This window comes from Daphnia pulex, chromosome 6, assembly GCF_021134715.1.
Source record: "Daphnia pulex isolate KAP4 chromosome 6, ASM2113471v1".
Lineage (NCBI taxonomy): Eukaryota > Metazoa > Arthropoda > Branchiopoda > Diplostraca > Daphniidae > Daphnia > Daphnia pulex.
In genome coordinates, this window is record NC_060022.1 from 473,495 (window position 1) to 487,505 (window position 14,011).

At 45.6% G+C, this 14,011-nt stretch overlaps 1 protein-coding gene across 1 annotated transcript in view; it reads left to right on the plus strand.

The window, feature by feature from the left end:
- The first annotated feature begins 2,735 nt into the window (after positions 1 to 2,735).
- Positions 2,736 to 14,011, plus strand: part of LOC124195360 (neuroligin-4, X-linked-like) — a 52,939-nt gene continuing 41,663 nt past the window's right edge. Inside the window, exon 1 of the mRNA XM_046589729.1 lies at positions 2,736 to 4,705. Coding sequence (XP_046445685.1) covers positions 4,225 to 4,705 — 481 coding nt within the window. The 5' untranslated portion in view covers positions 2,736 to 4,224. The remainder of the gene's footprint in view (positions 4,706 to 14,011) is intronic.

A 14,011-nucleotide genomic window follows, 5' to 3' on the forward strand; every position in this document is an offset into this window, starting at 1 on the left:
GTCATTCTTTCACTTGGCAACGATTTCCGCTGAGACTTCGCGTATATTCTTCTCTTACATCCCTTCGATTCTTTAACAAACAAAATTCTATTTGATTTTGCTCGTCCGTGTGTGTTGGAGTAGATTCGCTCGGATCAGTTGTATAGACGCACGTGCCGCCCTGCCAGAATTTGCTTCACCAAGATAAAAAGTCAATAGAAAGAAAGAAGAAAATGCCGGAGAAAAATAAAAATAAAAAAAAAAAAACTGGGAAAAGAGCAGAGCAAATAATCAACGACTGTGGAACGGTCTTGTAACTCGAGTCATAGAAAATGTATCCCTTCTCGGCTATAGGTATATATATACGTATTGGTTATATTGCTTTATTTTTCTTGGAATTTGAAATGTATACGATAGAACAGTAGTAGACTCTGCTTCCCTGCTATACTAGAGAGAAATCAATAACATCATACGATCTTCCGCCAGACCGATTTTTCCTTATCGCTTCTCTTGCGTCTTTGATTTGTTCAAACAGTTGTCGGTATAATTTCTGTAACGTTGTTAAGATGCGGGATCATTACAGTGGCGGACGTGGTCTCTAATATTGTCGTATTCCCCCCAACCCCTCAGTATTGTCCAACAGACCAAAACTAAGTGAGTAAATCAACGCAATTGTTTCATTTTCGTCCGTGATTGCCTTTCAATCCGATTGTCCTATTATATTATATAGCATCACTGATATTGCTGGATGATTAACTGTCACCTCAATGACGTTATTACATAAATTTGTGCCAAGATATAGCGTCCCGCTACACTACACTGCGGGAATTGTGGGCGCTGACGAAACAATGCGCAAATCGATGGACTCGATTTACCAAAAGAAAAAAGTGGGAAAAGATTCCAGAATTCTCTCTCAATGTTTCATATTATTTAACGTCGATTCTAAAAACTGAATTTGGGCCAAAGAACGATGCAATATCGGCATGTAATGCAGCGATAACACGAAGCCAACACAACCGACTAAAAGGTCTCCCCCCAACACGCGAGTGTGATAACTGCGGAGCGAATCTTTCCGGCTGGATAAAAAACAAAACCAAAAACAAAATAAAATTGCTGCTCATCGCAAGGACATGGCGGCAATGGTCCGACAGAATCAAGTGCCGCACGCGACCTGACCTCTCGTCGCGTAGCCTGTCAGCACCAATTTTTGTTAACTACGTAGGAGAGGCGTGATGGCTGAGACACCAGCACCACAGGACAGGAGGCCAAAAGGACCCAGCACATCTACTGTCGGCTGATTGCGGGTCCTTCTCATCTTATTTGTAGCCATATTCACGGAATCGCTACTTCTTCTTCTTCTTACTTCTAGCTAGAGCACTTGGCTGACTCTCCCTTCATTCTTGATTCGGAACGAAGGAGACGACAACCCAGAAAAAAGAAAAAGTCCTTGACTTTCTTCCTTTTTTTATTGACGCCCGGGCAACTAATGAATTGCAAACCAAGAAAACCGGAGGACTCTCTTTTCTCTAGCTCTTTCTCTCTCGTCTCGCCGACGCGCAAAAGGAAATATACGCCGGATAAAACTTGGCCATAAAAAGAAGAAAAGAAAAAGAGAGATGAAAGAGACTGAAGAAGAAGAAGAAGAAGAGAGAACGCCAGCGTCCACTTAACTTGGGCATAATTGCAAGTGTCCAACGCACGCACCGAGCGCTGGCTCCGAACGTCGTCGTACCACACAGCTCCAACGGAATATAAGAAGATAAAGGGGGGAGCCAAGGGTGGAACAAGACTTAAAAAAAAAAAAACTATATAGTGCGCAATAAACTCGCCCAGCAGTAGTATATATATCCTGCTGTGCTGCTCAGGGTATATAGTCGGTAGATATGGGGGAGTAGTAAAGTTAGACGAGTTAGACGAGTTCTACGGTCTTGTGCCGTGTGTGTAGTGCACGTCTATACACTAGAAAGGAGAGAGCAGATACAGGAAAACAATCGAGTGCCAGTCATATTATTGTCTTGTTTTTCGGCTAATGGCAAATCGTCTTCGGTATATTTCCTATAGTAAATAGCGAGGTAAAAAAAATGCGCAGTCTATTATTAGCCAAATGTGTACGCACACGGTCGCTAGATAATGGACCGACCAAACGACACACAACATCTTCCGCTTTTTTTCGTATATAGACGTTTTGTCTGCAATAAATAGCGGATTGTGGTCCCTAGTTTGGCTCGTGGTCCCTATAGGATGATGAGATATCAAAGAGACACAAGGCCGATGATATGTGCTGTATCGGCCATTATAGACCAACAGTATTAGAAAGAATAAAAGCCCTACCCCCGCACACACACCCTCAAAAAAAAGGCGAGTTCTCTACATGTAGACGGACAGAAAAGGGAGAATAACACAAGGATTGCGCTGGCCCGGACTGATCCTTTCGATTGGTTCCAGCGACGGGGAAATCGAAATACACGTCAGAGGATAACACACACACACACACACAAATATCTCTTTACGGAATAAAGAAATAAAAAAAAGCCTAACCGAAAAATAAAAAGGATCTAATATAAGAAAGAGAAACGATATGACGATAGCAATCGGTCAGCTGGCACCAACAGCTTTGTCTGTCTGTGTGTGTGTGTATATATGGACTCATCGTCCGTCCTCTGCGTGTCTCCTGCCGCTGCCGATGGCTCGTGAACTGCGCAAGGTCAGAGTCGCCGGCAGCAGGAGCAGGAGCAGGAGCCCAGTGTGTTTGTTATACAGCCGGTTGGAAGGCGGCGACTGCAGCAGTGTGTCTACATCCACCGGTGCAGCCAAACAGACACGTCCACCGCGTCCACTGTGCGTAGTCTTTTCACGCAGCGGCGGCGAAATACGAGACAATCTTCCCCTTCTCTGATGTCAGCCCGTCTCGGGTGTCCAGCATCTCTCCAGTCTCCGCTCGAGTAGGTGCTTCAACTCTCTCCTCGCGCATCACCTTCACCTCTGTTGTTGTTGTTGTTACTGTTACGCATCTCCCACGGATTGGCGATCGCGTTGGTTGTTGCTATATCTCTCGGCTTTCATCCGGCAGAGTTCTTAAAATACATCATCTGGACTTGCAATCGACGGCCTGTCAGTCGCTCCTGTACACATCCGCCAGCCGTGAGTCCATTGTGATTGACTATCGATTTCGGCTACACACACAGACGCGCCGTGTATGGGTGCTCAATTCGGCCTACAGCAAACGGCTGACGTATAGGTGACGTGGTGGTGGTGGTGGTTTTAAGTGAGCGATTTATAGTGTCGTTTTCGCCTACTTTTCTTGCGAAACTGATTCGGTGAATTTCCCTACGTAAATTATTCGCCCCCTCTGGCGCTATCTCTACGCCATTTTGTCTTCAACTCGACATAGGATTATTTCTCGGATCCAATTTCCAAGTCTTTTAAGGACGATCTGTAAGCGCCGAACAGGAAAAATGAAATAAAAAAACAAACAAACAAAATCAAAGAATCGAATCACCCAGAAAGGAAACAAATGATGGCTCTAGACTAGTAGGGAAAAAAGAAAGAAAAAAAAACAAAAGGCACAATGGAGTTGCTGGTCGTTAGATAGATACGGCGGATCGGGTTAATATAACGAAGCCACCCGGCGTTGCTGAGCCCACTCGCTCGCAGCAGCAGCAGCAGCTCTCATCGTCGTCCCTGCATCTGCTGCGTGACTGGTGTAGTCAGGGTGAACGCTTGATAGTGCAAGTGCAGTGGTAAGCAATTACGCAAAAGGAAGGCGGGTTGGAGCATCAGTGTAGCGTGTAGCATTAAACCATATCCAAACTTTGTTAAACGAAATAAAGGGGAGGATCCACAAATAACAAAAAAATACGCACAACCCCACCCTCCCAAAAACAGGAAAAAAGGCGAAGGGGGGAATTATATAAGGAGTCATTATCTCTCTCTCTTTTGGGGTTCTTAAGCGCCGTCGACTAATAATGGAATTGACCGCTAGCCCTGGAGCCGAGATGCAGTTGCCTCTATTAGTGTTTCGCCGGTGCTGCTACTACTACCCCCTTGCGGTGAACGAAAGTGAAGTGTGTATAGCCTAAGCTGAACAACTAAGGAGATTATACATACAGCAGCAGCAGTAGGGTCTCTCTTTCTCTCGACAAAGTTGGCCGTTGCTCCTACCACGGCTCCTTGCCAATCGAATCTCAAAAAGTCTTAAGCTCAAAGCAGTGCAAGCAAGCAGGCGGGCGAGTTGCTGGGAATCTAATGAAAATGGCCGCAGCGTGTCAATCAGCAATTGTCGTGTCGTGCTGGCTGGTGCTGACGCTGATAGTGGCGGCGGCATTAGCCATCGGTGATTGGCCAGCCAACCAGGAAGGTGGCAAGACCCAAGTGTCCAGCTCGCGGGTGGTCAACACTCGCAAAGGATCGCTGCGCGGACTCTACCAGGCCTTTGATGACAAATCGCTGGCGGCAGTTGAGCTCTTCCTCGGGGTGCCGTACGCTTCGCCGCCGCTCGGCTCGCTCCGCTTCATGCCGCCCGTCACCGTGTCGCCGTGGCGGGGCATTCGCCAGGCCGACCGCTACAGCCCAGTCTGCCCGCAGCGATTCCCGGATCTCAGCAACGAAACCGAGGCGCTCAAGAGGATGCCGCGCGGGCGGCTAGAGACTCTCAAGAAACTGGCGCCCATGTTGACCAACCAGAGCGAGGACTGTCTCTACCTCAACATTTTCACGCCCTACTCAAGTAAGAACCCGAATATGAATCGATCCTTCTCCTTCGCAGATTTACCAGTACCCAACAAGACGGCGAGCTTTAATTGCCCCAACCCCCACTGCGTTTGTTGTGGTTCTTTTTTTCAAACGCCTGTTCAACGCCATAAAACAGCTGGTCATGATTCTTGTTGGGTTTAAGACTCCCATACACGACACCAACAGTCAGAATTGTAAAAAAAAGGAAGGAACCGGCATATTTTAAAAGAGAAAAAAAAGGGCGAAAATGTTGGATGTTCTTATAGTAGAAGACTAGGCCATGGGAATGCATCATAAAGTATGGATAGTTTATCATGTGTACTCTACATAATGTATGGGCCGTGGGTGGCTGTGTCTGAAGGACTTGTTTTTCTTCCTCGCTATATAGCAGACCCGTGTAGTCTGGCAGAAGGGAAAAGGAAAATAAATACAAGAGAGAGAGAGAGATGAGTCCGGGGTGTGCACACTTGTTATATTGCACCAGACATTCACGAAAGGAGAAGGGGGGGGGGACCAGCTGGCGATTCCCAGTCGCCCGATTGAATTGGATCGTTAGAATCATCCAAGAAAGGGACGGAAAACGGAGAGAGAAAATAATAAAGAACCCGCACTGTCTCTCATTCGTTGTTGCCCGCGCATAATATAAGAAATAAAACAAATCAGTGAGATTAGATGGATAAAGGCCTACCATTTGCATTGGGTGACGGACTGCTTGTTGCCAAAGGGTCCAGCAGGTCCAGCCAAAGGGGCGAGGCACCAAGGAAAAAAAGAAAATCTGAGCTGACCGCACGTGAATGTTACAGCTCCCACAGAAATAAGCAGCACCAGAAAAATGGCAGCACGAACCCAAAAAAGTTGTCTAGTGTCACCGCGACCACTGCCGGCCGGTTGTAAAAATACGCCTACTCTCTTCCCTCTCCGTCTTGCCGCATGTTGCCACATTTCACTTGCTGCAAAATAATACCACTTTTAAATATTCTGTATAATATTTCTTCATCTCTTTTTCTATGTTATACAAAGGGAATAAGGAAAGAAGAAGATATATTTTTTTGTCTTTTGGGCTGTGAAGGATTTTTACCGAGATAAACGATTTATTTTATCAAGCCTATTTTATACACACACGCCCCTCATCATCTGATTTCGTGTTATTTCGTGTGATTGCCCAAGGACAAAGAAACGAAGCTTTCGTATTTTCTCTCTCCTCCTCGTCTTCGTCGTCTATATAAATTCGTCGCTCTTGTGTAATGATTTTGATTTTTTCCCCACATCTTTTTCCCTCTCGTTTCTTTTCTGCTGCTGTTGCTCTCCCCCTCCTCTCTCCTCCTACATGTATATATATTTATTCCGCAGCGAGTCCTTATCAGGAGTCTTCCGGTCCGTTCGTTTGATGATGCACGCTTTGCTCTTAACGTGCCCATCTCTCCCCGCGGCCCACAGAGTTTCGCCAGCTGGCTGCTTTTCACGTCACAATAAATCGTCGTGATTGAGTTCGTGATTTGTTTGCTTCCCTCTTTGGCGCATCGGCGAATATTATATACATATTATAATACACATGTACTACGCATTTCGATATTATATGGGCGTATCGCAATTCCGGCTATGACGGGAGTAGAAATTTACGCATACAACCGGCCAAAGCTTCCTCTCCTTCCGTAGAAAGAGGAATGTGTGCATCATGCAGTCGGCATTCTTAACCTTCCCCGCGCAATCCACCCAGCAGCAAGGCTTTTATCATCATTAAAAATTCGCTAGACTATTCTTGAGTTACTTGTTAAATTCACTTAACTAAAGTCCGGCAGCCGTGTGCATACCTTTGATAGATGCGTAATAAAACAGGAACTCGGAGCATCTAGAACACTTTTGCTCCGTTGTCCCAAAAGACGCGGAGAAATGTATAGTAGGGTTTCACTCTGTCCAGAGCCAACGCCTTACCTATTGCATTCAAAATGAATGGGGACAAATATATAACGGAACAGGATCCAAGGGTATAGCCGGGTAAAAGATTAGACATTCATTTCATTTCCTTTCTTGACATTGCCCATTCAAGATTGTAACCTCCGGACTTAATATGCGGGAATTTGAAAGTCTATAGTAATCAAAGCCTTTCTTAATGAAATTCTGTGACAGTCTAAAGGACCGCTGTGTATGGTCCAGGCGAAATGCCAAATTTTGAAACATTTGTGAATTTCTGCCTCGCCCTATGTTCCGCTTATATATGACGTCTATACGCTAGTTTTCAAAAAGCATAGAGCGGACTCATTCAAGACCTAGTCGTAATATGACCTGAAAACCTCTCGATGACTTTGCAAGGATGCTGAAATGTCTAAATTCTATTGATGTAAACGGCAGCATGAAGGTATATGTACATTTGGAGCGCATAGCTTTTACCCAGACTATCTGCTTTATTCTGCTCTCTCTGCCATGTGTCTGTCTCTTTCATCTTGTAGGAACGTAGTATACTGGCGACTAATCACGACCCTATCAACTAATTCAGTTTTGGGTGATACAACGCAAGATGGGCGACCATCATCGATGATGTGTACCCACCATGGGCACGTCATCGAATCAATTGCCATTCTTTTTCAACTTGATCGTCGATAGAAATGCGCAGGGGATGTACAGCTGGAGTCTAGCTTTCTACAAAAAGGGGTCCCTGATTTATAAATGGCCAAGAACTTGTTTGCCAAACGTCTGAGTTTATTGACCCCGAACCTTGTCTCCAATTTTTATAGATGGAAAGGATCAGGCCATTGAACTCGATGTATTCCGTCTGTTTGAGTGTCACAGTGGCCAATGATATGAAGTGCTGGATATACTTGTATAGCAGCAGAGACTATCCATTCTGTTCTGCGCTCCGTTTTTTTCTGTGTACATAGACACCCACGCATATCTTATACCATCCGCACCCTTTATGCTCCTTTTTTACTTCTACTTAGGCAGCTCCTGTCTATTGAAATCGTGAGTTATACTTGTGACGTCTATTTCTCCATCATCAGCCTGAAAGCCAATGGCATTTTTTTTTTACACTTCTTGAATTGTGCATTCAATTTTCTGCTGTATGTAATTTGCCCCTGCTGCAGCTTTCTTCCACATGGAAGTTCGATCTGGCCGGATCATCCGCTGACTGCTGCGGTCTGAAATGTGTCGACACAGTTGGCCCCCCTGCTACTGCTGCTGCTTATAATTCTGATTTTTCTCCTTGTTCTCCTTCCGCGTCTTTTCTCGCTCGCTCAGACTCCATCGTGATTGCTCTTACGTATTCAAGCGACTTCTATCTACTTCTCCGCTACAGTCGAGAGCGAGAGGAAGAAAGCTAACTGGCCCACTAAGTTGATTACTATCCCACCGACGAGCTCAGTTCTCCCCACAGTTTTTACAGTTTCTCCTTGCGCTCTCGCAATCTGAGAGACGACGATGCTGTGCATACCCCTTTCCTAGTGTCTCTTTCTCCTTCATTCGCTTTGATGCTGTTGCCGGCTCGCTCCCTCCAGCATATCATCAGCAGCAATGGCTGAGAAAAGAAAATCAAGTTAAAAAAAATTCAGTTGAAGACTCTACGCTATAGATGTCTGGGAAAGAAAAGAAAATCTCAGCGAGTGGAAACGGCAGTCTAAATACTACTCGTCTCTCTGGCGTATAACTTTGCGCTGATTTCGTTTATTTTACTTCCCCCCCCCCTCCCTCCCTGCTTTTCCAAGTTTATTGATGATACGTCTCAAAAGATTTATGTTGACCGGATCTTTGCGGTATTGAATCGTTTATTTTTGGTGGTCTGACCATTATGTAACATGCGGTCGCTGAAAGCGACTGATGATGTATGTTGTCCAGTGCAGCACTTTTGACTCTCCACCGCCGCGTTTCCCCTTTAGCCGGAAAAAAAAGAAAGGGAATCTCGTTCTTATAATGCCAGGGCCGGTCTATCCTGGAGCCAAAGATGAATCGTTTATTGACTCCCATATAAAACGTGAACGCCTTTATAGCTGAGCACACACATATCGGACCGCGCGGAACATTTAAAGCTGCAGCACCATTCACGAGAGCCAAAAGAGTTGTGATTTCGGTTGATGCAATCACAGTTTTTCTGATTAATAGCCGCCGCGCATATAGCATTTGCTGATCATAACAACAGCATCCAACCGAGGGTGTACATTATCTGATTCGTTTTATCTTCCGACTCTCCATTTTCTTATACCCAAACGGCATCACACAAGGATGTAGATAGGCGCTGCTCGTACGGATTAGCATTCCACGCCTATCCATCGCATATTGGAACAAAAAATAAAGGGGGATCCGCGTGCACATATATTCCGGTCCCGCGGTCTGTGTGCGGTGAAGGCCGAAAGACATTGAGAGAAAAAAAAAGAAAGTATCAAGCGTATTGTGCGGTATAGCCTTTCTTCCTCCCTATAAGAGAATAAGAAAAGAACGGCGGAGAAGAAGAAGAAGATGGAGCATCAGCTACACGTTCCAGACACAGCACACAGCAGCAGCAGCACACACACAAAAAAAGACAAATGATGGCAAATGTCTTTTCTTGGTCGGCGGGATACATGTTCGATCGGATGTTGTAGAGGACAAGCTCGCATCCGCCGACCAAAAGCGGATCGTTCATCAATCTCGATTGTTTCTCTCTCTCTGCCCTTAGATTTATTCGCTCTCTCTCTCTGTGTGTACATATAAAAGGCTTGGGGCGGCGTAGACACACACACAAAATGCATACATAGACGTGCACTCTAGTGGCCTAGATATTCTTCCGTTTCCTATCGGCCCCCCCACTTTTTATTTCTCGGTTTGGCGTTGGTGATTCCTGGGAGTTGCGTGATGCGTCCGTTTATTCTGAGGAGTTTGGTCCCCCTATATGGGAACGTGGCTGCGTGGCCCATCCATCTGAAATATACATTCCGTATCATAAGCCCTGTCTATAAATGTCTAGAGAGACTGCTGCCGCTCTAGTCGGCCACGCCCTTCGACGTCGGCTGCCGCCGGGAGGGGGGGGGGAGATTCCAATAAGAAAACATCAATACGGATATGTATCCGGCACAGGACACTTGCTTTGTTATATCCCGCTCACCTCTTGTGCTGTGTATCGGGGGGTTTGCTGCAGAGTTGCCGCGTTCGTTCCACCTCCCGTTTTCGCGATAAGCCTCTTATATATACTCTTATACATGTTGCTCTCTATACGGTCTAGATATATAGACCGGCAGCTATCAAACAGAGAGTCGGCAGAGTGGATCTACTGCTGCTGCTCCTGCCCACCGTGTCATTTCTAAGTGGTCGGATGGAAACCCAAGTTGAAAACGATATCCGCCGCGGTGTCGGGACGCCCACGTCAGTTGTGCTCGAGGAATTCCGCAGATATCATCCATCTTTCCAAGAAGCAATTAGAGATTAATTATGACGTATAGAATACTACATCCCCGTGTTATTTATAGACATCTCTCCTCCTGCTTGGCTGGCATCGGACACATCGAAATACCCAGCACCGCAACCATCTCCCGGGGCGATGTTTCCGCTCTTGCGTGCTGGCGTCTTAGATATTCACACCTCGGTGGCACATGACTCTTGTACATGCTGGTGATTACACGAAAGATGATTAGAGACATCGATTGATGTTACAACTCGAAGACCCCCTCCCTCCACCACTTGTGTTTACGGCAAAACAGCAGCTCCCCCCCTCCTCCTTCTAGCTTCACTTATAGTCACTAGGGTATTCAGAATTTCAGGTCATTAGATTATCATCTCTGTCTCTCCCCCCTCCTTCTGTTTTAATCGTTCTCCTTGGTCTCCCGGCGCGTGTGTAGTATAATACATTAATACGTCATGTTCATTACTACATGGATGACGCCCGACGGTGTGCCTGACAGCTCTATACGCGGCGAGCCCAACCCATCCAAACTCCATTTAAAACCCCCCCAGAAAATATGCGGTAATCACGTCTATATTACATAGAACTCAAATCCTTCCTATAAATATGCATTGAAATGTCAAAATTATTGATTGCCGAGAGTTCTTCATCGAAATCCACTTTATTTCTGTTGCTATCTAGTAAATATTTCGTTTGATGCGAGTGCAGAGAGCTGGCTGTTGCCAGCCTTTTAAAGAGTCAAATCGAATCTCCCTTTTGGCGTGGACTAATCAGCAGAGACCGAGAACTCGACCCGTTACTTTTAGATTTGCACTCAAGACTTTCTTATAGATCCGAAAGAACCGCCAATCAAAAGAAATCCCCGTCCAAGGACGCCGTTCGCCAAAAATCCTTCAGATTTTATTTTTATTAAAAAAAAAAAAAAACTCTCTCCCGCGCTCTTCAACAGACTTGCGTATGTACATATATATCCTCCTTTCGTGCATAGTCTACAATATTCAAAAGAAATACGTCAGCACGAAAGGGAATGGGCTCTGTACTGGGGATGGCGGCGGCCGTCTACGTGTCGAAGACACTGCGGCACAATTTATAGCGTCCATTAAAACACGGTCGCTATACACAACGTCCTTATGCGCAACCAACCGAGCAAAGGAGAGAGGGGGGGTGGTTATATTATCCATTCTGTATTGTATGAATCCCGCGTCGCTTCCTCTCTTAACTCGCCCGATAAATATGCGCCACACCACAGTAGTTCCGAGTTGAATGCTGGGAAACATTACAATCCGCGTCTCGGCCCTTCTCTATATTTCTTGTTCCGTCCCGGCGCTCAATTTGAAATTGCCGATAAACGCAGATCTTTGCCAATGTGTCGCTCTCTCTCTCTCCCTCCTAGAAGTCCGCCTTGTTTCTCGGCCAAAAACTTCTTTTGGCTCTCATGACCGTTTCATGTATAGCTCCATATCGGCTCGGCGATATTGCTTTCCCAGCGGGTGGGGAGAGTCCATTTGAACAGTCGTATTAGCATCCCCCTCCCCCCCACAGTCTGTACACATAACATTATACAGCCAGTTATAGAAATGGACTGTTAAATTTCACGATTTCATTCGGAGAAATCAAATGTCCAAAACAAAAAAAACCACGACCCAATGTTCTTGTGCGGCTGCGCTGCTGTTATCCACGATCGAGATAGAACAGTTGGTCGTCGTGTGTACCGATCCGGGCCTGTATACCCCCCGCCGGTCGTGCATAATAGACTTTGTTTGCTGGGCGCTGTTGAAATTGAAGAATACCCCTTTTTGCACGATATTGACATGCACACACAAATGGCGAAACGAAAAAGGACAGAGAAGCTAAGATCTAAGACGATGGCCACACATAAACGACTAATAAATAGGGCTGACCTGGCTGCAGAATATGGATGGGTGGGTTTACACATTCTCCTGCTGAACTCAACGCTCTGCGCTGTCTATTTCGTCTTTCTCTAGCGATCCGATTTTCGGCCGACTGCCGGATTCTATGCACGTTGAAAGGTCAAGCCCTTTATTGTCAGACGTGATACTCTGCTGGCGCTGCTGAGCTGCGAAGGGAGAAGAGAGAAAAAGTGTGCGTCCTCGTGCAGAGTATTATAAGAAGAAGAAGAGATCTACGACCGTATACCCACCAGGGAGAAGGGGGGCAAAAAAATAAAATTGGAGTGAGCCAAAACTGCTGGTGACATTGATGGGACAGGAGCGTGATCGATTAGAAGGAGAGAGGCAGCAGCTATATGGTCGTGCTGAAGGACACACATAGTCTCGACTGACTGACTAGTGACTGTAATATAGTATATAGATCGCGGCGGTTATATTCCCTGCGCACATAGAAAAGAGAAAAGAAAGAAATATAAAAAGAAGCTAGACAGCAGCATGGCCAGTCAGTTCATTACGGGCCGGCCGGCGATGGATGCGAGTCGCATTGATCAATGCCAATGTCGCTTGTATGCATACACACACACACACACTGTGCTGTGCTCCGTCACATTCAATATAGCCGGCTAAAACACACAGCAGCAGCAAACCCACCCGGTCGTATAAATGTACACACATATACTATACTATATGGTATATATGTGTGTGTAACCGCGGCAAAAGTTCCGCCTCTCTCGTGATGTGTATATAAAGTACACGCAGAGCAATGATGACTGGCACGCGCCCGCGTCTTATTTAATCACTGCGCGTCTATTTTATTTGCTTTTCTTCACTTCCTTCCTTTCAGCTGCCCACCCAGCACCAATCCTAACTGGTTAATAATGACATAAGCTCCTCTCTCTCCCTGTCTCTCTCGCAAAAGAAGAAGAAACATAGTTATTATGTTGAATATATATGAGTGCGTGTGTGTGTATAATCGCGGTTCTTTCCCTCTGATGCGCAATGAAAATAGAATTGTGGCGTGGGCGACCACAGCAGCGCGCGGTCGCTCGTTTGTTATTTCATCCGCCCGCACGCTCCGAGAGCGTTGTCAAGATATTTTACAACTTTGAAAAGAGACATCACCTGTGTGCTGGTCTAAAATTGCGCTCAAAAAATCGATCGGCTGATGAAATAAAAGAAAAAAAAAACTTGAGCATCGTCGTCTCCGAAAAAAAGAAAAGAAATGCGATTTCGTTTCTCTTTTGATCCAATTTTCGCCACCGTTTGCTCGGTACGTGAATGACCTGGCCATTGGCAGGACGGTGTCACGCACAGCAGCACCAGCAACTTCAATATCTTGGCTCCCGCTATAGAATAGTGACGCGAGTCCTTCTTGTTCTTGTATAATCAAATATCCTTTGATATTCTCGCACGGCTGAATCCCCACAGGCATCTCTCTCACGCTTACCTGAAGAAAAATCCCCTCGTATTCTCCCTAGCACAGTGCATAATAGACGACGAGGGCAAATAATATCACCGTAGCCCTATTCTTATTTTTTGAAAAGCAATTTTTCATATTACCCAAAGTTAAAAAAAAAAAAAAAATGAAAAAGTGAAATTTTTTTTTTTTAAGTTTTCGTTCGGGAGTTGAACGAAGTTGAACGTGTTGGGCGGTTGGTTGATCATCGCCTCATTATAGCGTCCGTCGGAGCAAACAGTGATCTATCCAACACACGGGGATTCATCGTGATTCCCTCTGCTGCTGCCGTGTAACATCTCTCCGCATTTCTATCTATATCAGCACGACGGTCGGGCGGGCGTCTACTAAATGAAATTGGAAATACATCTTCGCCTTTTTTTATTATTATTATTTTCTTCTTCGCCGAATGAAATTAGACGATGCGCCAAGGCGGAATTTTAACCAACGGGTTTTTTTTTCCTTACACAGCAGCAGCAGCAGCAACATTTCACGCTGTGTAGTCTGTTTAGATTAAAATAGATTAGATATGGCGCTCGCAGCTCGTTTGCACGCCGTAAACACACACAA